Below are 26,234 nucleotides of genomic sequence, written 5' to 3'. Positions count from 1 at the left end.
TCCAAAAGTGAACATGCAGAAAAAGAAATCAAGAAAGCTAGCCCGTTTACAATAGCCACCAAAAAAATTAAATACTTAGGAATAAAGTTAACCAACGATGTGAAAAATTTCTCTGAAGAGAACTACAAACTACTGTTGAGAAAAATTAAAGAGGACACAAGAAGGTGGAAAGATATCCCATGCTCTTGGATCTGAAGAATTAATCTTATGAAAATGTCCATATTATCAAAAGTGATCTACAGATTCAATGCAATCCCAATCAAACTTCCAATGACATTTTTCTCAGAAATGGAAAAAACTATCCAGGCATTTATATGGAATCACAAAAGACCACACATAGCCAAAGCAATCCTGAGCAAAAAAAAAAAAATAAAGCTGGAGGCATAACACTACCTAACGTTAAACTATATTACAAAGCTATAATAACCAAAACAGCATGGTGCTGGTATAAAAACAGACATACAGATCAATGGAATAGAATAGTGAACTCAGAAATCAACCCATACACCTACAGCCATCTGACCTTCGACAAAGGCACCAAGTCTACACAGTGGGGAAGAGACTGCCTCTTCAGTAAATGGTGCTGGGAAAACTGGATATTCATATGTAGGAGAATGAAACTAGACCCGTACCTCTCACCATATACCAAAATCAACTCAAAATGGATTAAAGAATTAAATATACATCCTGAAACAATAAAGCTCCTTAAAGGAAACATAGGGGAAACAGTCCAGGAAGTAGGATTGGGTACAGCCTTCATGAATATGACCCCAGAAGAACAGGCAACCAAAAGAAAAATAAACAAATGGGATTATATCAAACTAAAAAGCTTCTGCACAGCAAAAGAAACAATCAACAGAGTGCAATGACAACCAACAGAGCAGGAGAAAATACTCGCAAAATATACATCCGACATAGGATTAATATCCAGAATATACTGGAACTCAAACAACTTTACAGCAAAAAAACAAATAACCCAATTAAAAAATGGGCAAAGGAGCTGAATAGGCATTTCTTACAGGAAGATATACAAATGGCCAACAGACACACGAAAAATGCTCAACATCACTCATCATTTGGGAAATGCAAATCAAAACTACTTTGAGATAGCATCTCACTCCGGTTAGGATGGCTAATTTCCAAAAGAGTGAGAATGATAAATGCTGACAAGGTTGAGAAAAAGGACTCTCATACACTGTTGGTGGGACTGCAAAATGGTGCAGCCTTTATGGAAAATAGTATCGAGATTCCTCAAATAATTATAGATTTATCTACCATATGCCCCAGCTATTCCACTGCTGAGAATATACCCAGAGGAATGGAAATCCTCATGCCAAAGGGATACCTTTATCCGATGTTTATTGCAGCACTATTTACAATAGCCAAGAGTTGGAACCAGCCCAAATGTCCATCATCAGATGAGTGGATAAGGAAACTGTATTATATCTGCACTATGGAATTCTACTCTCCCATAAAAAAGAATGAAATACTACCCTTCATAACAACATGTATGGACTTAGAGAAAATTATATTAAGTGAAATGAGTCAGGCACAAAAAGAGAAATACCACATGTTCTCACTTATTTGTGGGAGCTCAAAATAAATAAATATACAAACAAAGGGTGGGGGGGGAAGAAGACACAAAAATCAGAACAATTCCTTGAAGACAAGTGAACAGATATGATGTAGTGGGGGGAGGGGAGCAAAGTGGGGGGAGGCATGGGTAAAGGGACATGAAAATCAGCTACAATATATATTGAGAAGTTAAAATAAAAATAAAAAATAAAAAAATAAAATTTCCCTAATGACTAGTGAAAAAAAAATTCAAAAAGCCTGTCTTCTAGTTTAGAAATGCTTTCTTCCACTTGTTTTAGCCTGCTGTTTATGCTCTCAGTTGTATTTTTAATTTTGTTGAGTGAATTCTTTAGTCCAGGATTTCTTCTTCTTCTTTTTTTTTTTTTTATTGTTTCTGTCTCTTTGTTGAGTATCTCATACATGTCCTGGATTGTTTTTACTTGTGATTTCTGTTTTTTCATGCATCATGTTGTTTTCTTAGTATTGCTATTTGGGATTCCTCTTCATGTGATTTGATGGTTTCCTGTAGTTTGGGGTCTGGTATTTGAGAATTATAGTGTTCTTTTGGGGGAGTCATGTTTCTCTGTGTTTTTATATTTTTCATATCTCTACATTGATGTCTTGGCATCTGGTGGTGTAGTTGCATCTTTCAGTTTTAGGAGTGGTTTTTGAAGGGAGTGACTCTTCGTGTAAAAGTGCTCTATGTTGATAGTTGGGCTGGGCATTTTAAGTTTGAATCTGTGTGAGTGTGGTAGTGCAGCCTTCTTGCAACTTCAACTGTATTCAATTTTGGAGTTGTCTGTGGGTGGCTTTTGGCTTAGGCAGTAGGGCCCTTGGCAGTTCCTTGATGGGGTGGGTGTCCCAGGGGAGGGTTGTGTCTGTGGGTCTGACAGTTCTGTAGAGGCCTGCTTTGGAGAGTCAAAGCTCCTGCCCGATCCACTGTCAGCCAGTGAGCAGGTGAACACTGATGCAGCAGGTCCTGGCAGCTCTGCAGTGGGCTGCCGATCAGCTGTTGAGCCTGGAGCAAGCCTGCATGGATGCTGCAGGACCCAGTGGCTCTCTAGAGGCATGCTGTGGGAAGGAGAAGTTGCAATCTAATCAGCTGTTGGTCTGAGAGTAGGTATACACAGGTGCCGTAGGGTGTGGCAGCTCAGCCCAGCAGCTCTGTTGAGGTCTGCTTTGGAGAGTCAAAGCCCCCACCTGGTCGCTGCAGGGGGAGTAGGAGCCCTCTGTGCTGGGCTGGCTGTTGGCGCAGACACCTGTGGGTTCAGCAGGTCCACGGGTTGTGCAGGGCAGGTGCGTGTGGATGTGGGAAACAGCTGCTTACTGGAGGCTTCCCTGCCCAGTTGGTCTGCTGCCTGCCTGGATGGAAGGGGAGGGAGTGTCATGTGGGTTCAGACACTGGGGTCTTGGTCCCTGTCTGACCTAGGATCCAGGTAGCTGGGGTTGTAGTCCTGCCAGCACCCATGCAAACATGTGGAGGGTTTCAAGGGGAGGCAGGGCTACTGTAGGGTGGCTGTGGGCTGGTGTAGGAACCTGTGGGTTCAGTGGGTCCATGGGCCATGCAGGTTGGGCACATGTGAATGTATGGAACCACCGCAACTTGGCAGCTTTTCTGCTCAAGAAAAAGCTTACTTGGGGGGTGAGGAAGGGGAGGGGTACTGCTTGGGTACAGACGCTGGGGTCATGATCTTTCTGTCTGTTCTAGGCTCCAGGCAACCAGGGCCATGGTCCCGCCAGCGTCCGTTTGGACACAGCAGAATGCAAGCGGGGCCTCCAGACAAAGGGAGTCAGTCTCACCAGGTCCAGGGCAGGGCACACTCCAGCTCCAGGATGGAAGTGCATCTCAGCTGCTCAGGGGACGAGGGGGTTTCCTCTCTCTGGGCTTCCAGTGTGAGACTGCAGCTACACTAACTCCCAGCTACTCTCCAGCTGGGCCTCAGTCCCAAAAAGACTGGGGGACTATCTTGTGGTGGGGATCCCTGGCGTTTGTGGTGGCAGCAGAAACATTTGGGGTCTTTTCCAGCTTATCTTCTCTCTGTCTGATTCTGAGCCGGTCCCTACAGCAGGGTGAAGGCTGGATGCCCTGCTCTGCTCGCTATGGTGCTGTTCCTGTCTTCTGTGTTTCACAAGGATCTTGTCTCTCTCCTGGTGCTCTGCAGCATATTTCATCAGTCATTCCAATCAAAATATATTCGTTTCTCTGTTGTTTTTCTTTTTGTGGGGAGGACTAGTGCCAAACTTCTCTAGTTGGTCATCTTTTGGGGGGGGGAGAAACTTAACAAGGAATTCTAAGTTGTTACACTATCAGGATTCGCCCTCACATAAGACTGTCCAGGAATTTTTTGCTATATCCATATGTTCATAATTGGCTTATCTACTCTTCTTTACTCTCAATATGTGAACAAGAGTTAGGACTTTATCAAGATACTTAAGTGGTGATGGTTTCACTACTACGTGAGTTTTACCTGATGCAATTTGGAAGTTGTAGGTACTTTGTACTGTCAGTATTGATGGAAGTACGTATACGTAGAAGGGTCTGAAGTGACATGCAATGTGGATAGTCTTTTTTTTTTTGACAAAGAGAAAAGGACTCTACCAAGAATTTGACTGTTAAGTAGCTAAGTTGTTGGAGCAAATATGACAGAATGACCTAGGTAATTACTAGAGCCAAGGTACTTTTGACATTTGATTGAGTTATCTACACTCTAACTTTGTACATTTAGGGCATTAATACTAAAAAAGGAGAAATGCAAGACTAGAAAAAAATCCTATTAAATGTGAATAATCTCAGATCTGACAGAAGTTATAAATTCCTTTTTCCTAGCATGATACTCATCATTCCTTAGGTCTCAGATTTCCAAACCATTTTTAGGAAAAGGATTGTCTTCCACAGTAAAGTCTCAATTTTTGGAATTGTCTTTCACTGAGTAGTTATTTTTGAGATAAATGATACCTCCTTAAGGAACTGTAATGGTATACTCAGTGTTCTTAGGTTCAACTTGAACATTTTTCAAAGTCCTTCAATAAAAAAAAAAACTCAGTTCCAATTTTCTTTGTCAACAATAACCTTTACTCCTATTATCAAGAATTTCTATTAAACAAACTGCACTGTACTATTATAAAACTAATAAAGGAAAAGAAGTGGTACCAGGAGACTCACGGTGTCCTCAAAATTACTGATAGAAATAAAGATTTAAAACATCTTAAAATTTTAATTTCTGGCAGAATTTGTGGGAAACAGTGTTTTGTTTTCAATTGCTTTCTGAACAGTAGTCACTGAGTTGCTTTCAGTCAACACAAGCCAATTCTTACTTGTCATTTAGTTTTGGGTCACCTGCAGCTTGCACACAAGGGCCTAGACACGTTGTTTATATAGATTATAAGTGTTTTACTTGGTGGCGGTAGAAAATTCAGTTGTTTGTTCTTAAAAATCAGTAAGTCTTTGATTCTGCAAGTAACTCTCTTTCTACTTTTTCTTTAGACAAAAATTGAGGGGTCTTAAATGTTACTAAGGACATAAAAATAATAACTTTTGTTCTAATATACTTAAAATTTAGGATAGCCTTAAAGGTTCATTGTTACAGCAACCTTCAACAAAACTATTAAGCAGAGAAAAAAGTATCATATGTATATTTCAAGTAGTCTTCCACTAGGTATTTTCATAATTGAGTGCCTTGAGAGTTAGGTTTATCTTTCTCATTTTGTTTCCATTTACTTTAGCACCTATAATTTCTTTAAGTTCTAATGTTTTTAATTTCAGTAAATAAATTACAACTCACAATCTTATACTATGTGCTGCTAGAAAATTCACACTGTGAGATTCATACATACTCCAAGCATTTGAAGGACCTACAACCTTTTCATTAAAAATACCATCCATATAATTATCTATTTTGTGTGAAAAGTACCTCAACATTTTTATCTATGTATACAACTATGCTTGAAAAGATAAAAAGTTGATCAACAAATATTTCCATTGCATACTTTCACTTGTGTTATTACTACTTGTTTTGATAAGGTCTTATCATCTGCAACTGTTATTTTGCATTCTCAGCTGCGTGTTGTCTCTACAATATGCCTGCTATACCATCTTTCCATACCACCTTGATCTATTAATGTTATTTACCAGTAGTTCACATTTGGAAGCTGTGCTTTTGTCTGTTCACATTGCCCAAAGATAATTTACTTGACCTCAATAAATGGCACCTAGGAGTGCTCCTACTGCCATATATCTTCCTACTACTTTGGTATTAAAATCAAAACTATTCACAGAATATTATAATAAGGAGAACTGGACCAAGGACTCTTAGAGCTCTTTTAAAGCTCTCATTTTATAAATCTGTTATAGTTATATTAAAAATAAGATGTTATGCAATTTATTATACAAATAAAGGACTAATAATGGAATAATGATTATTAACAACTTTTAAAACCACATTAGTAAATGGTGTTTCAATTAAAGATAAGGCTTTTCCTTATAAATTTAAAAGACTGAAAAAGAATGAACCACATTTAGGGCCTTCACTAAGTAATGCCAAGCACAACTGAAATTAATTTTTTAACCCAAGAAAAATATTATAATAAAGTAAAACCAAATTGATAAGAATATAACATTAAATATTTTACTATTCAGGTATACAATATGCATTTTACTAAAAATTTGATTGTGAAGAGTTAAAGGCTGTATGATTTGCATATTATATGAATTTGATTAATGAAAAACCTTTACCTTCATTTCTAAAGTTATTTAGTTTTCTCACTGTCACTTTCAAATCTAAAGTCACTGCATCATGAAACACTTAGCAGCTAGTTATCTTGAAATTAAGTCCAACTAACTAAAATCTGGGAGTAAACACAAAGTATTTTCTGATACTTGTACTTTAATTTTTTTTCTGAAAAAAATAAGTTTATCTCATATTACCTAGTCTTTGGTTTGGATAATCCTGCTGAATTATACTTACTGATATAGCAAACTAAAAGATCTTAGTACATATGCTGAAAAATTAGAGAAACTTTCATTAGAAATAATTAGAATACCAGAATTAGGGTGGATACAGCAATGTTCATAAAGATAGTACAGTAGTTGATAGCAGTCTTAGCAACCATTTCTTAAAAACTGGGAGGTAAGTTTACTATTACAAAAGGCTTTCTCAGCACATGCACCCATTCCCTTGACAATACAAAAGAAAATAACTTCTGAATATTTATTACATCAATCTTTCAATTTTGTGGGAACCTGCTAAAGGCACAATGAAGAAATTAACATAGTCTCAATAAATTGAGTACATAATGGGCCCACGAAGAATGGCTCCCCAGAACTGTAGGTGTTTTCTTATGTCTACTACGTAATAAAACTGTTTAAATAAAATTTAATTATCAGAAGTTACAGTTGTGATAAAACTTTCACTTGACTTTACAGCAGAAGGGTTCTAAGAAAGCACTCTTCTATAGCAAATTATAGAATTACTGGCAGCATATATAAATAGCAAGAAAAAGTGACTATTTCCCAAAGCAAGAACCCATGGAAGTAGGGAATTATTTATATAAAGATTGTATAACTTAAAGTACTGGAATATTTACAGAATTACAGAATTCTAAGAAAACCTTTACCTTCTTTTTTGAAGAATATTAACTTGAAGAAACATTTTGGCATTTAACTGGCACAATACTTACCCATTTCTTGGAAAGAACCAATTAAACAGCTACAGGATTAATTTTTTTTTAACGTATAGTCAGAATGAAAATTTAAAACATCACAAACCCTCAATGAAAAACAGTCTCTTAAAAACTTGGAATTTTACAATAAGGTAGTCATCCCACTCTAAAAATATAAGAATGTGTATGTGGAATTCTTTATCTAAAACTAAAAAATGAAACATTTAAAAATGTTTAAATAAATCTATATCACATCTTGTTTTTAAAAACAAATGAAATGTTATAGACGAGAAGAATCTACTTTTAGTAGCTCAGTTTTAGTGCAAAGATCTAAAATCAAGCATATTATATGACATACTACTTTTCACTTGAAAAGTAGTAAAATGGAAGATCTCTTAAATTGCATTACATACACGAATCCTTGGGAGTCTTTACAAATTAAATAAAAACTATATTTAACTTTCATCAAAATATGTACTAGAAATCTTTTAAAAAAATCTAATACACTGTCATTTTAGATAATTTCTGCATTCAGTAACTACTAAAATGCCTTAAAGATAATGAATGTAAAATGCACTCTTCCCTTTCCTTCCCTTCAACTAAAAATCACAAGTCTTAAGTATAAGTTTTCAAAAATAGCATATATCACTGAAAATAAACTATTTTCTTTTTAACCAAAATGCCGAGTATTTTTAACTTTGTATAAATAACACACACACACAAAAACCCCACCATATTTTATTTTAGGTATGGTGTCTAAAACGGAGTAGCGCTGAAACAACTGGCAACAACAAGCAACCTTTTTACTTAACTGAAAATATGTACGCTATAATTTTTCTTAAAGACATACATTATAAACTTTTACTGGCATTCTAGAATAAAATTAATGAGCATACTTTTGCACCAATTTACCTCATTTCCCCCTTGTACATAAGACTCTCTAATAAAAGGAAATCTCTTCAATGACTGCAATAGAGTTCTGAAACTCCTTAAACATAGTCTTTAGAAAAAAAAAATTCCTAACCCACTATGCATCTTAATGAGCTTATACATTTTAAAAACAACCTATTTTATGGCTTAAATTTAATGCATGACCATAGGTCCCAGGGATTGAAGAATCTTATTGGCAGTCAACCGCTCAAGTGATAACAATATTCTTGGCATTCTTAATCCCCATATTTTAAAAGAAAACTATTCATTGTAGTCTTAGAAAAAGTTGGAGATAGTTCTATTTAAAAAACACATTCACCACAAACACATACAGGGGGAACAAATAAGAAAATAGATTGTGTTATATCTTTGTAAGCTTGTTCCATTTCAAAATGTATTCTTCAGGGTCAGGGAAATTTCCTATACAAATAAAACTAGATATTTGTTCCCTTTGCTTTGAAAAATATTTACAGGACATGGAACTACAAGCTAAAAGTATACACCTGCTGGCCAGTGATACAGATGAACAAGGACACAAAGGTGCTCATCAATTATCAGAGCATCTTAATTTGCTTGTATAGCGAAGTTACTGTAGATCAACTATGGAAAAATTAGAAAACATTATTAATGCACACCAGCCCTTGTGTAAAATATCACACAAGATGCCAGTGTATTATACATCCACTGTGGTAAAAATTATATATGTATATATATTCTATGCATCTTTAACATTGAACAATTTACATTCTAATTTTTTTCATCTCTCAAAAATCTGACTAAAAAACCTATTTTTTTCCTTTTGCCAGAGAATGGTGATGTTAACTAACCGATAAAGTTCATGAAACTTTTTACCAAATTTCTTGCTAAGGACTTTTCATCAATGTCTTTTACTGGTGGCCTCATGAAAGTTTTGAGCAGATATTTTCACATCTTTGCTGGCTAGCATCATGATATATGTAATAATAGTCCACAGCAATATGAAATACAAAACTTTGTTCTGTAAGTCTACTTTGGTCTCAGAGTGAAGGTCATTCTTTTTCATCCAGCCATGTTGTCCCTTATTTGATCCACTCGAAGAGCTAGGTCCCTGAAGGAGGGGCGTTGAGTTACATTATTATTCCAGCATTCTGTCATGATCATATAAATCTATAAAAGATAAAATAAACCAAAATTACAGTGAACACAAAGTACCATCTTTTAGTTGATGCAAGATACAATTTGAAACTCCCACTTAATTTTCCTATATAGGGCATGTATTATAAAGCCATCCTTGATCCACAGTCATCTGACTATGCTATTTAACTAAAAGCTCAGCAAATTAAATTTCAGAAAGTATCCTGAAATCCTTAAGTAAAAACAGAAAGAAAATGCATGATTAGTGTTGATAAAAACTTTTTGTTACCTCATCTGGGCATCCATCTGGTCTTGGTAATCTTCCATTATTTTTTAGGAGTTCTATCAGATGGAACACAATCATCTGTCCTTGTTTGTCATTGCCAATCATTCGCATAAATTCCTGAAATACAAACCCACTTTACAATGAAATTTTTAGTACATTTAATTTGAAGCAAAATTCTTTCTCAGCTTCTTCTAGTAAATGGGAAAAAATCAGTACATGTATCTTTTTGTATGTTTTGAAACCTTTTCAAAACGTCAAAAGGGTCAAAAGCTTTCTTTTCAGGCAATTATTTAGGAAAGAGTGTTAACTGTGATCCTCTATAATGCCATTTCCATAAGTGTAATATACTCAACACAAATTCCCTGAGGTTTCAAAGCACATGAACTAAAAACATATCTACTGTTGTTGTTGTTTTAACACATCATATTACATTTCAGTTGAAATAAAAAATTCATTGAAAAAGAGAACATAAGAAAAAGAAAATACAGAATGAATATTTAAACATAAATGCAATGGACATAAACCTTTTATATGTCAAAGATTCATAAGCTTAAAGTCTGAATTACAAGCTTGGATTATTTACAACAAACATATCACTTTATTTAAATACAGACAGCTCTTATAAATTGGTAAGAAAAATTATCATTATAAAAATAGGCAAAGCAGAGGAGACAATTCACACACACACATACTCACCCCAAACACCCAATAAATACATACTCAATCACACTAATAAGAGAAATGAAAATTATAATAAAATAGATACAACTTATCTCCTATCAATTTAGCAAAACTGCATAAAATTATAATGGCCAATAATGGCAAATGATGAAATGTACACCCCTATGCACTGCTACTGAGATGTAATCTGATACAGCTTTTCTGGAAAGCATTTTGAAATAATTGAAAACCTTTAAAGGTTATAATCATATCCTTTCATTTATAAGTATACTTTTATTCTAAGATCATAACTGGAGATAAACAATATTTATGTATAAGGGTGTTCACTATGTTCATTCATTGAAGTGTTACTTAATCATTTTCCATTTTTCAGTCTTTTATCCAGAAATACACAATATATCCTTACAATGGAATGCTACACAGCAATTAGAAATCATATTTGCAGTAAATATTTACTAATATAGTAAAATACCCATGTGATAATAATGAAGTAGCACGATAGCAAACGGTACACAGTATGACCTTAATTTTATAAAACAATATATTTTTTTTTAATAAAATTTCTTTTTTATGTATAAAATAAAAAGAAGCTTGGAAGAAAACATACCACAATATTAAAGTGGTTATCTCTGAGCAATTGCATTAGAGATGATTTTCATTTTTTCTTACTTTCCCATATTAAAAAAAAAAAAATCTGTAGTGAACAGGAAAAAAAAGGACTTTGAAAGGTTTATATTAACTTATGCAATAATTCCTAGAATGAATGAGTTTATTGGAATACTAAGAATAATAATTAAGAGAATATACTAAATAATGCTCCAAATCCTTGCTCCTTTTAAAAATTCAAGTTAATTTAATGAATGACTTTAGGGTTATTTTGTTGGTTACTGCCTTACAAATAAGCAATATGAGGCTCTAAAATTAGCCCTAGGCTTATTACTATTCTCTGGATAAAGGCTTTTTCATGCTAAAAAAAATTGAAAGTAAATAAAAAGCACACTGACCACTGGTGGACTTTTACTCTTCTCAATATACGTGAAAAGTTCATACAGAACCACTCCAAAGCTCCAGACATCTGAGGCCACAGAAAACTTGCTCTCTGTCAGTGATTCTGGAGCATACCTGTAATACATAGAGGGCATTTAAAAGATAGTTACTTGACGTGCCAACTCTTGATTTTACCTGAAAATTATTGTATTGAAAAAATAATAAGATGTACAGAAAAGAGTTAACATAGCAGGCCTGAGGCTGTTATCCTCAGAAAGGCCTTCTCTCAATGTTGACCCTTGGCTGGCACCTGGGAACTTAGATTTCAGGAGGGTTTGCACAATTTCATAAATGGTAAGAGTGGCTCACTGTGCCTAAACCATCTGTGCAAAGAACAGGGTTTATGCTAACACCTGCTCTCCTTTTGAGAGTCTGGAACTCTGGTACGTGCCAGGCAGAGAATGCCTATGTGATCAGTCCCAATAAATGTCTTGGGCAGTGAGTCTCTCATGAACTTCCCTGGTAAACAATATTTCACATGTGTTGTTACAATTCATTGCTGGGGGAATTAGACATGTCCCATATGACTTTACTGGGATAGGATCCTAGGAAGCTTGTACTTGATTTCCTCCAGGCTTTGCCCAATACATCTTTTCCCTTTGCTGATTTCACTTTGTATTCTTTCACTATAATAAATCATAGCCATGAATATGACTATATGCTCAATCCTGTGAATCTTCCTAACAAATCATCAAGTCTAGGGGTGGTCTTGAGAACCTAAATAAAAATCCAAAGGAATTTATTTTTGTCTCTGTAGGTAGCACCAGGGTTAACTGCAAAGTACCTTTTAAGAACTGAAAAAAGCAGGGAAGACTTCTTTTAGAGTCTATGGAAAACTTGTAATTGTAAATTCTTTGTCTCTTTGAAATGTGTGTAAATCTTCTCAAAAGCTCTTACTTAAAAGCCTCTTGCCAGTTTTATGACCCAGGGATGTCCTTCTCAACTTTGAAATATAATCAAGGAGGATAGCACACTTACCTCCTAGTAAGGGTAAGAGCCTAACTTAGGCAAGATCTTACTTCCAAACTGCAAATCTATCACCTGTCATAAAAATATGAAAAGTGTACTTTTCCTTAGTCTAAAGCCAACTAGCTAAAATAAATAGTCACTCCAATTACCAGGTGAATTTAGGATGAACTATGTGTGTGACAAATAGTGCCGTTAAGTCCTCTTATTTGAGGATTATTAATGCTTATCTTGAGAATGCGTATGTAATAGATTCTATCTGTTTGGCTGTATAAGAGATCTTTTCTGTCTTTGCAGTCTCTTAGAGGATTGCTTGTGATGCACATCACATCCTGACTTAATGCTTATTCAATAATAAAATTGTTTTCTTTCTTTTCTATCTTTGTGGAGAGATTGTCTGGGTTGGGAGATTTTGTTTTTAATTATATTTCTCCAACCCTTCCTCCTCTTTTCTCTTTCTTCTAAATTTGGGGTTTCCCAAAGTTCCATCATCAGATTTCTTCTCTCTGTTAAAATCTTTCTCTTAGTATCATCCACCTGTATATTAAAGTCTCCCAAATTTATAACCATATCTTTGACCTCTCTTTAGTGTTCCAGACTTATTGTATATTTCCACATTAAAGATCTAGAAACAAACAGAACTCCATCTTTATCTTTCAAAAACCTGCTGATTTTGTTACTTTTCTTATGCAATGTCATCACAATCTATTTAACTGCCAAAGCTGGAAATTTTAAGAATTATTTTGACTCATTTTTCACTCCAATGTCTAATGAGCCACCAAGTCCCTTTAAAGTATACCTTAGAAATGTCTCAAATCAGTCTTCTAACCCACTATTCATTGCTGTAGTCTTAAGTTAGGTCCTTACATTATGACTAGTACAGAGGTCTTTAAACCAGATGAAGAGTAACCCCACGGTCATACAAAGATTAACCAAGGGATGCACATAGCAAGAATAGTATAAGGATCCTCCGTGAGTCCAAAATCTGCTTCAACAATGTCTTATATTTAAGCAGAAGCATTTCCCCCCAGTTCCTAGTATCAGTCCCTAGGACATGCTGGAACGTGTTGTTAGCCTGCAACAAAAGAGCATTTTTGAACAACAAAAGCAATATAGATGACAGATTTATTCTAAATAAAACTGAACTTTAAAGATATGATGGCTAAATCCTATGGATAAAAAATATATGTAATTTTACTCAGACATCTGATTTAGTGTTTGCTATGGTTTGAATGTGTCCCACTCAAAATCCATATGTTGAAACAATGGCCAATGTGAGAGTATTAAGAGGTAGGGCCTTTAAGAGATGATTAGGCTGTGAGGGTTCCTCCCTCATGAATGGGATTAAGGCCCTTATAAAAGAGGCTTCACTCAGCTTTCAGCTCCTCTTGCCCTTCCACCTTCCTCCATGTGAGTACACACTGTTCCTCCACTGTGAAGGATGCAGCATCAGGCTGCACACAGCATCCCTCACCAGACAACTGAACCTGCCAGCGCCTTGATCATGGACTCCTAGCCACCAGAACTGTGAGAAATAAATTTCTGTTTTTTTATAAATTACCCAGTCAGTGGTATTTTGTTATAGCAGCACAAATGGACTAAGACAGTGCTCATTATTCAATAAGTTAGCTAAAACCTATTTTATTAATCCATGTTATGAAATATTTATACAAAATTTAGTCAACCTCATTTCATTATGTAAAATATTTAGTATTTCTACGTGCTAACATAAAAATAAAACTACATGCCAACTGCCTATCTGATTAGTTTTTTGCAGCATATATCATTCACTTTCTTTAAGTACATAGGAAAATTCTGATCATGATAAAAATAAGGTTATTTCTGATCTTTATACAAGCCTCTTAATTATTCCCCAAAGTCAAACATCAGAGTTTGCTACATACCCCTCCCCAACATATTTACTGAAGAAATGCCATGTCTTTTACCATATATCTCACTTCATAAGTTGTCATTTTAGCTACATTTACTCTGTATTATGTATTACAAATTAAGTAATGAGAAATGATTTTTCATAGTTTCATAACTTAATATAAAATTAATTATACTAGATATACATCATCTCAAGACTTATCTTTTCAGATATTCAGGTAGAGATACATGTCCCGAAGCTTATATAATTTGGAGGCTTTCTTTATGACAAGGAATACATTAGGCATGAAAGTGAATATTAGAATTAGAAAAGAAGGAAACTTGAAAGCAAGGAGCTCTGGTAGATATACTTCACAATAAACATGCCTCTGAGCATGTGTTCTGCCATTTATCAGTTTTTTAAAATAATATTTTGTAACATTAATATACTTACTTGAACTGAAAAATGAAGTCAGACTTTTCTTGCAAGAAATTAAATGTGATTTGTTTATGAGGTCTAGCATTGCCAAATGGGTTATATAAAGGACATTCTTTATAAAATTAACTCAACTTTTGAAGCTGCTTAAAGTTTTGCCATATTTAAATCATATATTTAAAACGTGATAAAAGATGTTATTAAAAATACTGTATATCCTGTCTTTCCAATTTTTTCTGAATGTATGAGTTTAAACAATGTACTTTTATGTGAAAGTGTAACAGCATAATTTGAATTAATTTGAAAAACTTTTTTGGAATACTTGCGAGAAATTGAGAAAATGAATGACTCTAATGATTGGTTAGTAAGCCCATTTTTGAAAGTCAACTGGATTTAACTCTTTGCTTTCAATAAAACTGAAACAGAATGGATCTAATAAAACTGCCAGCTAACAGATCATTTTTAATAGTAGGTCACTATATACTCTTTTCTACATATCTCAGAAGGAGTTACAGAAATGAATAATATTGTTATAACAAAACTCTTTCCATTCCTGTCTGCTTTTTACCAAACAAGTTTTCTCAGTGTTTACATCTATAAAAATGCAAAAGAAACACAGAATTTATGCTGAATCTTGTCTTGTTACAGAAATAACTAATATTCAGCTAAGGATATATAAACTAATTGGTGGGTTCTCCGTCTCACTAAGAAATGTCTCCAATAAAATTTTTTAAGCAATTATCCAAATTTGTAATTTATTTACATTGCTTTGGAAAACTGTATCCTGATAGTAACTTCAATGATAATGCAATACAGAAGAAAAATGTGAATACTTACGAGTTTTGTGGATACAGAAAATTTTAAAATTAATTTCAACTTATATGCTTTGGTTACAAAGAACGTAGGTAATCAAAATATTTTCCAAGTACAAAATGTAATACTTTATGCAAAATTTTGGGTGAGAAGGGAAGTGAAAATATAATTTTAAAGATAAAATGGAAGGATATAAAGTTTCGATCAAAAATAAGGCTATTTCTATACCTTTTTAAGTGAGTGACAGTAGGTATCAAATTGCTATAGTATTTAGATCCCATTGATACATATAAAAGATTGATATAGCTGTTATTTACATGTCAATATTTACAATACTGTGGAAAATACATTATTTATAAATACTTAAGCTTACAAAGAAAAAATTAGCCATCAATTTTTAAATATGCAAGAGAAGATATGATTTTTCAGAATTCTTTTATTGGGTAAATACACACAAAAGTTTTGAAAACCAATGATCTTGATCCTTGAAAAAGTTGCCTAATTAGCCACCTCTCTGCTCTTAGCCTCTCCTTAATACAATGCTCCCCCTATATCAGTAGTTCTCAAACCTTTTGGTCTCAAGCTCCCCTATGTACTCTTACAAATTATTAAGGTCCCCAAAAGACTTTTGTTTATGTCCGTTATATCTACTGGTATTTGGCATTACTATTGGTATTTAGATATTAAAACTAAGAAAATGTAAAAATATTTATTAATTCATTTAAAATAACAGTAAACCCATTACATGTTAACATAAGTAACATATTTTATGAACTATTTTCCAAAACAAAAAAATTTTGTGAGAAAAGTAGTATTATTTTACATTTTTGTGAGTCTCTTTAAATTAATTAAATAGAAGACACACCTGGTAGCCTCTGGAAAATTCTACTATATACTCATTTAAAAAAAGAGATCGAAAAAGGTAAGTAACATCTTAATATTATTATGAAAATACTTTTGACCTCACAGACACCCTAAAAGGGGGTTCCAGGAGTCCCCACACTTTGAGGACTGCTGTTCTTTAACCAAAAGTAGGGCTATATTTCTAAAATATGGTTCTTACCATGTTATTTACCTGGATAAAATTTCTAATTTCCCACCTTATACACTGTCTATGGAATAAGATCTGAACTTATGAAGTACAAGATTTGTCTTAATCCATTTGTGCTCCTATATCCTATAACAGAATACCTGACACTGGATAATTTACAAAGAGCAGAAATTTATCTCTCACAGTTCTGGTGGCTGGGAGTCCATGATGAAGGCGCTGGCAGGTTCAATTGTCTGGTGAGGGATGTTCTCTGCTTCCAAGACGGTGCCTTGATGCTGCATCCTCTGTAGTGGAGGAACAATGTGCCCTCACATGGAGGAAGGTGGAAGGGCAAGAGAGGCCACAAACTGAATGAAGCCTCTTTTATAAGGGTCTTATCCCATCCAAGAGGGAGGAAGCCTCACAGCCTGATCATCTCTTAAGGTCCTACCTCTTAATACTATCACATGGGCAACATCTGAATTTTGTAGGAGACACATTCAAACCAAGTCTCAATTACTCCCTGTTTGTTCAGTGATTATGCCATTCACTTGTAAGCCCTTGATCCTCGTTCTTATTGATATCCTCATGGAATGCCCTTCCTCTTGTCTATCTGGTAAACCTCCTACTAATCAATGACTGAAATGTCATCTCTTAGTGGCTGTTTTCTCTAATTGACTTAAATCCTCAGCAGAATTAATTTTACTCTTATGGTTTCCCATTATCTTTTTCATTATTGCACTTATACACTGCATTGCAATGATGTGATTATACATTTGATTTTTCCTAAATTATGAGCTCTTAAGGGGAAGGGGTTATGAGTAGTAGACCTGTCAGTTGAATTTGCCTGCCATATCAAACTTTTTTTTTTAGTTCAGCCTTTCTACTGAGGGACAGTCCTTTTTTTCTGATGGTGATCCTATCTTCTTATCCAATCTCCTTGTATGGTGTTTTGAGCACAGTAAGTGCTTAATAAATGTTTATTAATATTGTATTTGTTAAGTGTGCCCAAATCATTGGATCTTCTTATAACTAATATTTATTGAATGCCAGTTAATTCCATTTACTTTCTTTAATTTCTCATTCTGGAAAAGAAAGAATAAAATTCATGTATCACTGGGGACATGACCAAGATAGATCGTCATATTTAGATAAGTCTTATTTGCTAATTTCACTTATACCCTAAAAATGATAAGATAAAGGTAATGCTAATGATTATCATGAGGACATTCCTTAAAGTGTTTTTAATATTATGAAAAATTTCAAACCTACACAAATTAGAGAACAATGAACAACCATGTACCTGTCACTCAGCTAAACTCATTGCCCCTCTTGTTTCATATGTTACTTCCTACCTTCACCCCACTGGATTTATATGAAATGAGTCCCAGACATAATGGTATTTCAACCATAATTATTTTAGGATCCATCTCTAAAAAATAAAGACTCTTCTTTAAAACACATTCATAACACCACTATCAGTTACTCTTCTATGAAAATAATCAATTTGTTCTAAATCATTGGTGCTTTCTTACCTGATTTCTTTCTGGACTAACAATTTGCAATAGATGGAATTAGTCATAAAATTTACAGACACAAAATAAAATGAAGGTAACTAGCACATATGGATGATCCATGAACTTAGCAGTAGTAAATTGAATAATCTACATATTTCTAATAATTCTGATGAATTCTAGAAAAATATTTATAAATTGACAGTTACACTGCTTGTATTAGTAATTCTAATTTTCAAGTCAGATATCAAGAATGTAAATATAACATAACTAACTAAAATAAATAAACAAAACCCCTCCTTAAACACTGACATCTGGCTCAGACAATATGGTCTTAGTATTATTTCAGCAGATGAATAAACCAGAATTAAAGTCTGTTTGGAACATATACAAAAACAAAACATTTAAATAGAATTTCAACAAGTCATCTCTAGAAAACAAAATGCACCATAAATAAACAAAGGCATAAAAAAGAAATTTTGCATCAAAGAACAGATCAATAGAAACAACAATGTATTACACATAAAAAATTAGGTTTGAATGCTCCTCACAATTAATTCACATTTTTAATTGAAGATCAAAAATAACCTTTAGCTTCAAATTGCTGTAACATATAAAAACATTCAGTTAATGCCAGATTAAAGTACTATTATGGTTAAGAAAGCTTAAAAGCACAAACTCTGGGAGCAGACTATCTGAGTTTAAATCCCAGTTCTACCACTTATTAGTTACATGGCTTGGTTAAGTTATTTAACCATCTATGCTTCAGTTTCCTCATGCATAAAATAGACATAATACTAATACATTTTCTCCAAGGGTTGCTATGAGGATTAAATGAGATAATCCATGAAATGCATATAGCCCAATGTAAACATAAATGTTCACTATTATTATAATATTTATATGTATATAAATATAAATGACAAACTATTCAACAATAATAGTAAAAATAAAGTTTGAAGTTTGTGTTCTAAAATTTCACATTATACTGAAATATACTCACCAGAATATGGGACTTTCACCAGGTTCTTTCACTTTGTAGTATTCTTTGTCTTGTGGCAAAACTTTGGTTAACCCAAAATCTCCAATTTTAACTCTGTTCTCATTCTCCACCAATATATTTCTTGTTGCCAGGTCCCTGTGGATGTATCTTTTTGTACCAAGATACTCCATACCCTATGGATAAAATAACATTTTTCATTCAGCTAGTTTTATTAACATAAATAATTTAAATGGTCTTACCCCTATTCACTCTCTTTATTATTTAAGAAAAAGTCTAGAGGATTTATCCTCTAGTAATTACTCCAACATGCTCACTCCAACTACAACAAATAACCAGGATATTACATACCTTGCATATCTGATATGTGTACTGCAGAAGTTTTTTGTGATCTATCCGTTCCTTGTGTTTTTGGAGATAGTCTCTTAAACTTCCATATGGTAAATATTCCATAATTAATCTTAGATTACGCCGGCCTTTTAATATACAAATGGAAATACAGTGTTTTACTTTGCCATATTTTACTGATGAAATATTAGAAAACAACCATATATAAATGACTTAAAGATATATAAAACCTGAGTCTAAGATAACAAAACTTTATTATAAATTAAAGGTGATATAGTAGTTAAGAACACAGGCCTTTGGAATCAAGAAGTTTTGAAAATAAGCTTTAAAAATATTTATATTTTAGGGCCGGCCCCATGGCTCACTCGGGAGAGTGTGGCGCTGATAGCGCCGAGGCCGCAGGTTCGGATCCTATATAGGGATGGCCGGTGCACTCACTGGCTGAGCGTGGTGCGGACCACACCGTGCAAAGGGTTGCGATCCCCTTACCAGTCAGAAAAAAAAAAAAATTTATATTTTAGTCTTTTGTAACCCTAGGCAAACCAAAATAAGCTGATGAGAAAACTCCCTTTCACCTCATTTATATTGAACAAAAAGCCATCTAATTTAAAAATAAAATTTTTATAAAAAGTATGAGGAAAGACCATTTATTTCTTTAAAAATTATATTCTCTTGGTAAGTTTAAGCAAATGTAAAAGAGAATGATTAACTAGCCAAATACTTCCTGTAGTTACAGCCCATAACCACCATGCACAATCTCTAGTCATATAAAATGCATCTATCTCTGGGCACTGGAGTAAGTCCAGACTTAGACATTGTACATTTTTGTTACCCAGGATGCCAAAGACATACCTTGAGTTTAAAATACGTTTCAATGGGCAACATACCAGCACTGTAGCACACTCCCTTGTACTTTACAATGTTGTCATGCTGTAGGGATTTCAGGATTTCAATTTCCCTTTCGAAGTCTCTGAGGTGCTCTTCAGTACTATGCTGGAGCTTTTTTACAGCCACCACTTCCCCAGTGTTGTCCTGTAGAGGGTCATACCGGCACATCTCCACACTCCCAAAATTACCCTGAACAACATGCCACATTAGGATGGAAATCTCAAGTTTTCAAGATAAATTACTAAGACAGCAGAGCAATCTTTCTTTCTCTCTCTCTCTGTCAGAGTGCACTAAGAAAAGTTTTAAAAAGGAATATTTTCGTACCATTGCAATGATATTCATAAATATTTGTATATATTTTTATTAAGGATACTTAAGAACTAGCTGTTCAAAAGATAGGTTTTAAAGGCCCTTGATATAGAAACTCTCTAGAAGGGGTTACCAATTTACATTCTAATAAGCAGTGGGAAAGTGTCTATTTTATCACATGACTGCCAACACTGGCTGCTATAATTTTTCTAAATCTTTGGCAATTTGATAGGCAAAAATCAGTCTCACTCTTTTAATTTGGAATGTCCCTATTTTCTTTAGAAGAAGAACATGAAGGCAAATGCTGAGAACAAAGAGAGTGTATTGTTCCTGTATTAGGAAATGACAGGAAAAGAGAAGCAGATAATCAGGGGAAGGAAGATGATATAACTGTGGATACCAGTGAAACCAGAGTTTAAATGGTCTACCAGGGTTCCGGTCAAGATGGTGAATACATGGTCCACAGCGTCACTCTCTCCCATAAATCAATAAACTATAAAAATATAACATCAGCCAAGCTGGGGCTGCTGGAGCTCAGGGAAAGAGGAGGAGAGACCTATGGAGTTCAAGAAGGCAGGAGAAACCACGATGAGAGAAAGAAAAAGCTGCTCTGAGTGTTTCGGGCTGTGGCTGCTTTAAGGCCTAAGCTGCTGGGAGCACGGAGCAGGAGCCGGCAGAAGCTGCAGCTGTGCCCTTCAGATGGAGTTACTTGGAGGAGGCAGGGGAGAAGAGGGTCTTGGTGATCCCCAGGACAACAAGACCACTAATAGGGTGCCTGTGGACCCACACAGAAGCGAGGAGCCAAAATAGCTGAGAAAAGGGGGCCATTCAGAGGCTGGCGAGTCATCACAAGGGATGGGCGCAGGGCCCAACCCATAGGAAGTGTTTGCAGCATGGGCGGTGGGGGAGACAGGCCCACAGGAAGAACACAGGGGCACAGCAAGCACAGCTGATCTGCCCCCCAATCAGCACAGGACCACTCAGAGGAGACTGGTTGGGAATGCAGAATTGCATGGGGTGCAGTTTGATGAAAAAACTCAGGCCCAGATCAGAGTTTCTACACAGCCCAGGTACACCCAGTCTCTGGACAGGCGGATGTAACTATGATGTCAACCATTAAACCCTGAGCTGCACAAAAAGCCTTTCCGAGGGAAACAGTAGCAAAGCAGCAATTTAGCTCAACCACACAGCTCAAGTACTGGTTCCCACAGGAAGTTCCCCCATTTTAGAAGTAAGCAAAGGACAAAAAATTAGTTCTGGCGCCAGCACACCACTAGCACCTTGTGGCCCACCAGGGGACATGAGGCATGGATCTGGGGACTGGATCTCCGCCCCAAACCACTCACAACACCAGCACCTTGCGGTCCACCCGGGAAAATGAGGCTTGGAGCCGGGGAACCGACCCCACTCTCACATCCAGGCATACCACCAGCACCTTGGGGTCTGCCCAGGTGCCTGGGTCCTGCAGCCCGGGACCAGACCTCCCTCCCACAATTGGGCACACTCCCAGCACCTCAGGGCCCCACCTGGGGGCCTGGGGCATGGAGAAGGGGGCTGGACACCCTCCCCCAACCAGGCACACTGTGCTAGCACCACAGGGCCTGCCTGGGGACCTAAGGCATGGAGCCAGGGACCAGACCCCCCTCCCACAACCAGGTACACCATGCCAGCATCTCAGGGCCCACCCGGGGACCTGAGTCATAGAGAAGGGTACCGGACCCTCCTCCCCCAACCAGGAACACCATGCCAGCACCTCAGGGCCTGTCCAGGGACCTGAGGCATGGAGAAGGGGACTGGAACCCCCTCCCACAACCACGCACACTGTGCCAGCACCTCAGGGCCCATTTAGTGACACAAGGCACGGAGCCAGGGACTGGTCCCCCCTCGACAACCAGGCACACCACACCACCACCTTGGGGCTCACCCAGGGACCTGAGGCATGGAGAAGGGACTGGACCACCCCCCTCCACAACCAGGCACACCATGCCAGGGCCTCAGGGCCCGCTTGGTGACCCAAAGCATGGAGCTGGGAACTGGACCTCCCTCCCACAACCAGTCACATTGCTCCAGTGCCTCGAGGAACACTTGGTGACCTGAAGCATGGAGCCGGCAACCACACCCCCCTCCCACAACCAGGCACACCATGCCAGGGCCTCAGGGCCCTGCCTGGGGACCAGAAGCATGGAGCCAGAGACCAGACATTCCCCACAACCAGGCACACTGCCAGCACAAAGGAGCATGCCCCAAACATCACCTCCATGTGGGTGGCCCACCAAAGCCACCACGATAACTATGGCTGCCGCAAAAGTGGCTAGATGCCACAACCACCATGCAGATGGTCCGCCAGCCACTGGAGTGCACTGACACAAGGAGAGTCACCAGCAGAGATAAAGAAAAGAATTGGACGTCTCTCTCCACAAAGCCTATTTCAGAGTGACAGAAGAAGCATCTGCTCTATGATAATACTGGGGGACTTGATCACACCTCTCAGCATTGGACAGATCATTTAGGCAACAAATCAACAGAGTAACCATTATTCTTTCAGAAGGAGAGAAGAAATCTAGGGTAATTGGAGGGGGTAGGGGGCAAGGAGAGGGGCATGGGGAGAGATTGGACAAGAGGCATGAAGAATAATTATGATTCGTAACAATATATATGCTAGTAATGTTGATGTGATCAACATATCTCAATGTTGAACCCCAAATATTTGTATAATCAATTTTGATTCAATAAAAATAAAATAACAACAACAACAACAACAACAACAATAATAATAAATGATCTATCATGAGATCCACCCATCTAGGAAAGGAGAGATCTGAATCTAGAAGGTAGCTAATAAGCTTTAAGAAGGAGAAAGTGTCAAAGACACTAGAAATAACAAAGATAGCAAGAAGAAGGATTTATATTTTGAGAAGAATCAAAAGATACAAAGTTATAGTCAGAGAGGGAGATTTCAGGGTCTGAAATTTTATATGTAAAGATGACAGGAGATTATAGAGTTCAAAGTAAGTTAATAAATATGAAGGTATTTCAAAAAGTTCATGGAAAAATATAATTAAAAGATAAAATGAACCTTTCCATGAACTTTTTGAAGACCCCCTGCCGCACATAGACATAAGTTTGGGGTAGAGAAGTGGAGGATTTTAAAAAAGGCATTTGGAAGGGCATCCAAAATAATGGCAGGAGGTAAGATGAAGGAAACAATGAATACCAAAAGTACTCAAGGAATGTGGACCAAGATGTCGTCCAATGATGGGAAGAGGGGAGAATAACAATCATATTCAGAGAAGACAAAGAATGATGTTGAGCATTCTTAGTTACAGCAAGATCCAGATCTCTGAATCCACAGATCTGCACCATGGAGGGACAGGGAGTAAAGAGGATTTCAAAAAAGCTAGGTTTTAACTGAGGTGAAGTAGTAAAGGATGTAAAGAATATAGGTATATGTGGGCATGAGGATAAAAGAAGACGGCAAAAACATTCTCAAGTAGCAGAAGAAAGGTTTCACACGGGCTTCTTAGCTCTTTTTTTTACAAGAGTATTAAGTGAAAATATACCATTATTTCTCTTGGTTTAAAAATATGAAAATACTTTAAGTCCATATCCCTCTTTTGAATATTTTTACCATGTTGCTAATTGACAAGGAGAATTTAAAGGAACGCAGTATGCCAACAGCTGCATTTTATAAAATGAAAATATGACATGCAATCATTTTTTAAGATAGGGCATTTTAGATTGTGTCAATAAGGGAATACAAATAGCTAAACAAATCATTGAACACATCAATTCTTTCAAACAAGCAAAGGTAAAATTAAAATTATAGGGCTAAATGCAGACAGGAAATATCCACATCAAAATATGTGTAACCAACTAGAGATCACACTATTTTCCTTTCATTTCCCACAAACTAAATTACTGAGAAATATATTTGGTTGTATACATATTTTGAAAATGCCTTCCTTACAGTCTCCTCTAGTTATTTATTTTATGTTTAAAAGAGGGTTGGCTGGTTAGCTCAGTTGGTAAAAGCGTGGTGTTCATAACACCAAGGCTCAAGGTTTCAACCCTGTGCTGCCAAAAAAAGAAAAAAAGATACTACACTTGATCTTAGCCAAAAGGCCGAGAAGCGATTGTAACATTTATTTTCAAAGAATGGTTGAAAGCTTAAGGTGAGGTTTGATTGTTAGAACTACTACACTACTCCTAATTTAAACTTTCTAATTCATTCTGCTCCTAAATCATGCTTAATCACCATTATGAAAAAGTACACCAACATTTAACAAAGACATGCCTTAATAACAAAGAAATACACAATTTTGATTGCCTGTCTAATAAGGTAAATGAGAAGAAAATGATACTTATGTTTTAAGGAAGTTCACATATCCTTTATTTTTAGAAAATAAGGAAAGACATCAGATTTTAAACTAAATGAAACTAAATAAAACAGTGTTCTGAATAAGTGAACAGTAAGTCATATGGTAGTTACTGAAGTAGTGAAGGGTAATTTTACTACAGGTAGTTACTTTTTTCTAAGCAAGTATCACCTTTCGATATATAGAGATATGTGTTACATTTCCTTATGTGGTTTATATGCTTAAATATTAATTCTCTTATAAAAACATTTTAAGAATATAACATACAATTATACCTATATCTAGCTGAGTTTATTACAAATACTGAATTAGTAAAGCCCAAATAATGAGATTTTAGGGTAAATATATAGAATAAGAAATTCTTTAAAAACAGAAACATATACTAATAATACCAGATAATATTCCTGAAAATAATTTTATAATATTTTCATAAGGCAGGTATACTACTATTTACTGCAGAACTGTTTAATGTAGAAATATTTTCTGGGTAATTCTAAATAAATTCCCATTAAGTACTGAATAACAAAACAGTGTTGCATCATGTTGCATACTATTTTTTTAAAAAAACCATTAAAACTATAACCAAAAGTATATAAAGGCCATAATCATGGAATTTTCTATGAAAAACCAACTTGTAATTAGGAAACCATGTGCAATCTCAAAATCACACAATATTTAAACTGTTCACAAATATATATAAAATAATTACAATGTTAGCATTTGTTCCAATTCACATCTTAAGAAAATCTTAGAAACTGCTTCCAGTGTAAAACTTAGAGTATGTATGTACTTATCCCACTACTCTATAATTGTTTGTTTGCTATTCACTTCTTGCAACTAAGTTGTAAGCCCCTTAAAGACACTGACTATATCCCATATACAAAGTGACCAATGGAGTACCTGGCACTTAGTAGGGACTCCAATATTTGTATGATATTAAAACTACATCATTTCAGAGAAATAAACTAAAAATCTGGAAGTAATTCAGATCCTTCCAAGGATGTCTGGTTCCTACAGTACTCTTTAAATTTTCATCCACTGGTTTAAAAAGTTCTGAATTTAACAGCTAAGGATTTTTCACTTTGGATTTTGGAAGTTGAAAGACTGACTTCATAGAAAATGGAAAAAGGTCTTTTTCTTTCCAGCTTTATCGAATTATAACTGGCAAATAAAAATTGTATACATTTAGGGTGTACAATGTGATGACCAATACTATGTACACATACGCTGCAAAATGATTACTACAACCAAGCTAATTAACACAGAAAAAGGTCTTAAATATATAAATGTTCATATATCCACGTTCATATTAAAAACTGAGAAAATATACAAGTATTAGAAAAAAACCAAAACACTAATTGAAATGTCCATATCAACTGAAGATAAAGTTTCACT

At 35.7% G+C, this 26,234-nt stretch overlaps 1 protein-coding gene and 1 non-coding gene across 3 annotated transcripts in view; both read right to left on the bottom strand.

Annotated features, from left to right (window-relative positions):
- Positions 1-7,955: 7,955 nt before the first annotated feature.
- Positions 7,956-26,234, bottom strand: part of JAK2 (Janus kinase 2) — a 136,061-nt gene continuing 117,782 nt past the window's right edge. The window contains exons 20-25 of one of the 2 annotated variants that reach the window (XM_063080689.1): positions 20,154-20,343; positions 19,270-19,394; positions 18,922-19,094; positions 11,248-11,365; positions 9,566-9,679; positions 7,956-9,309 (exon numbers count right to left, since the gene is read on the bottom strand). In XM_063080689.1, the coding sequence (XP_062936759.1) occupies positions 9,202-9,309; positions 9,566-9,679; positions 11,248-11,365; positions 18,922-19,094; positions 19,270-19,394; positions 20,154-20,343 (828 nt within the window). In that variant the 3' untranslated portion in view covers positions 7,956-9,201. Of the gene's footprint in view, positions 9,310-9,565; positions 9,680-11,247; positions 11,366-18,921; positions 19,095-19,269; positions 19,395-20,118; positions 20,344-26,234 lie in introns of those variants that run through there. The other variant, XM_063080690.1, reaches the window with a different exon arrangement.
- On the bottom strand, positions 24,413-24,597 carry LOC134365275 (U2 spliceosomal RNA). Its single transcript, XR_010021987.1, has one exon. It is a non-coding gene; the product is annotated as a U2 spliceosomal RNA (small nuclear RNA).

This window comes from Cynocephalus volans, chromosome 16, assembly GCF_027409185.1.
Source record: "Cynocephalus volans isolate mCynVol1 chromosome 16, mCynVol1.pri, whole genome shotgun sequence".
In the NCBI taxonomy this organism is placed as follows: domain Eukaryota; kingdom Metazoa; phylum Chordata; class Mammalia; order Dermoptera; family Cynocephalidae; genus Cynocephalus; species Cynocephalus volans.
Note: the sequence above shows the minus strand (reverse complement) of the source record. Positions and strands in the feature narration are given on the sequence as shown.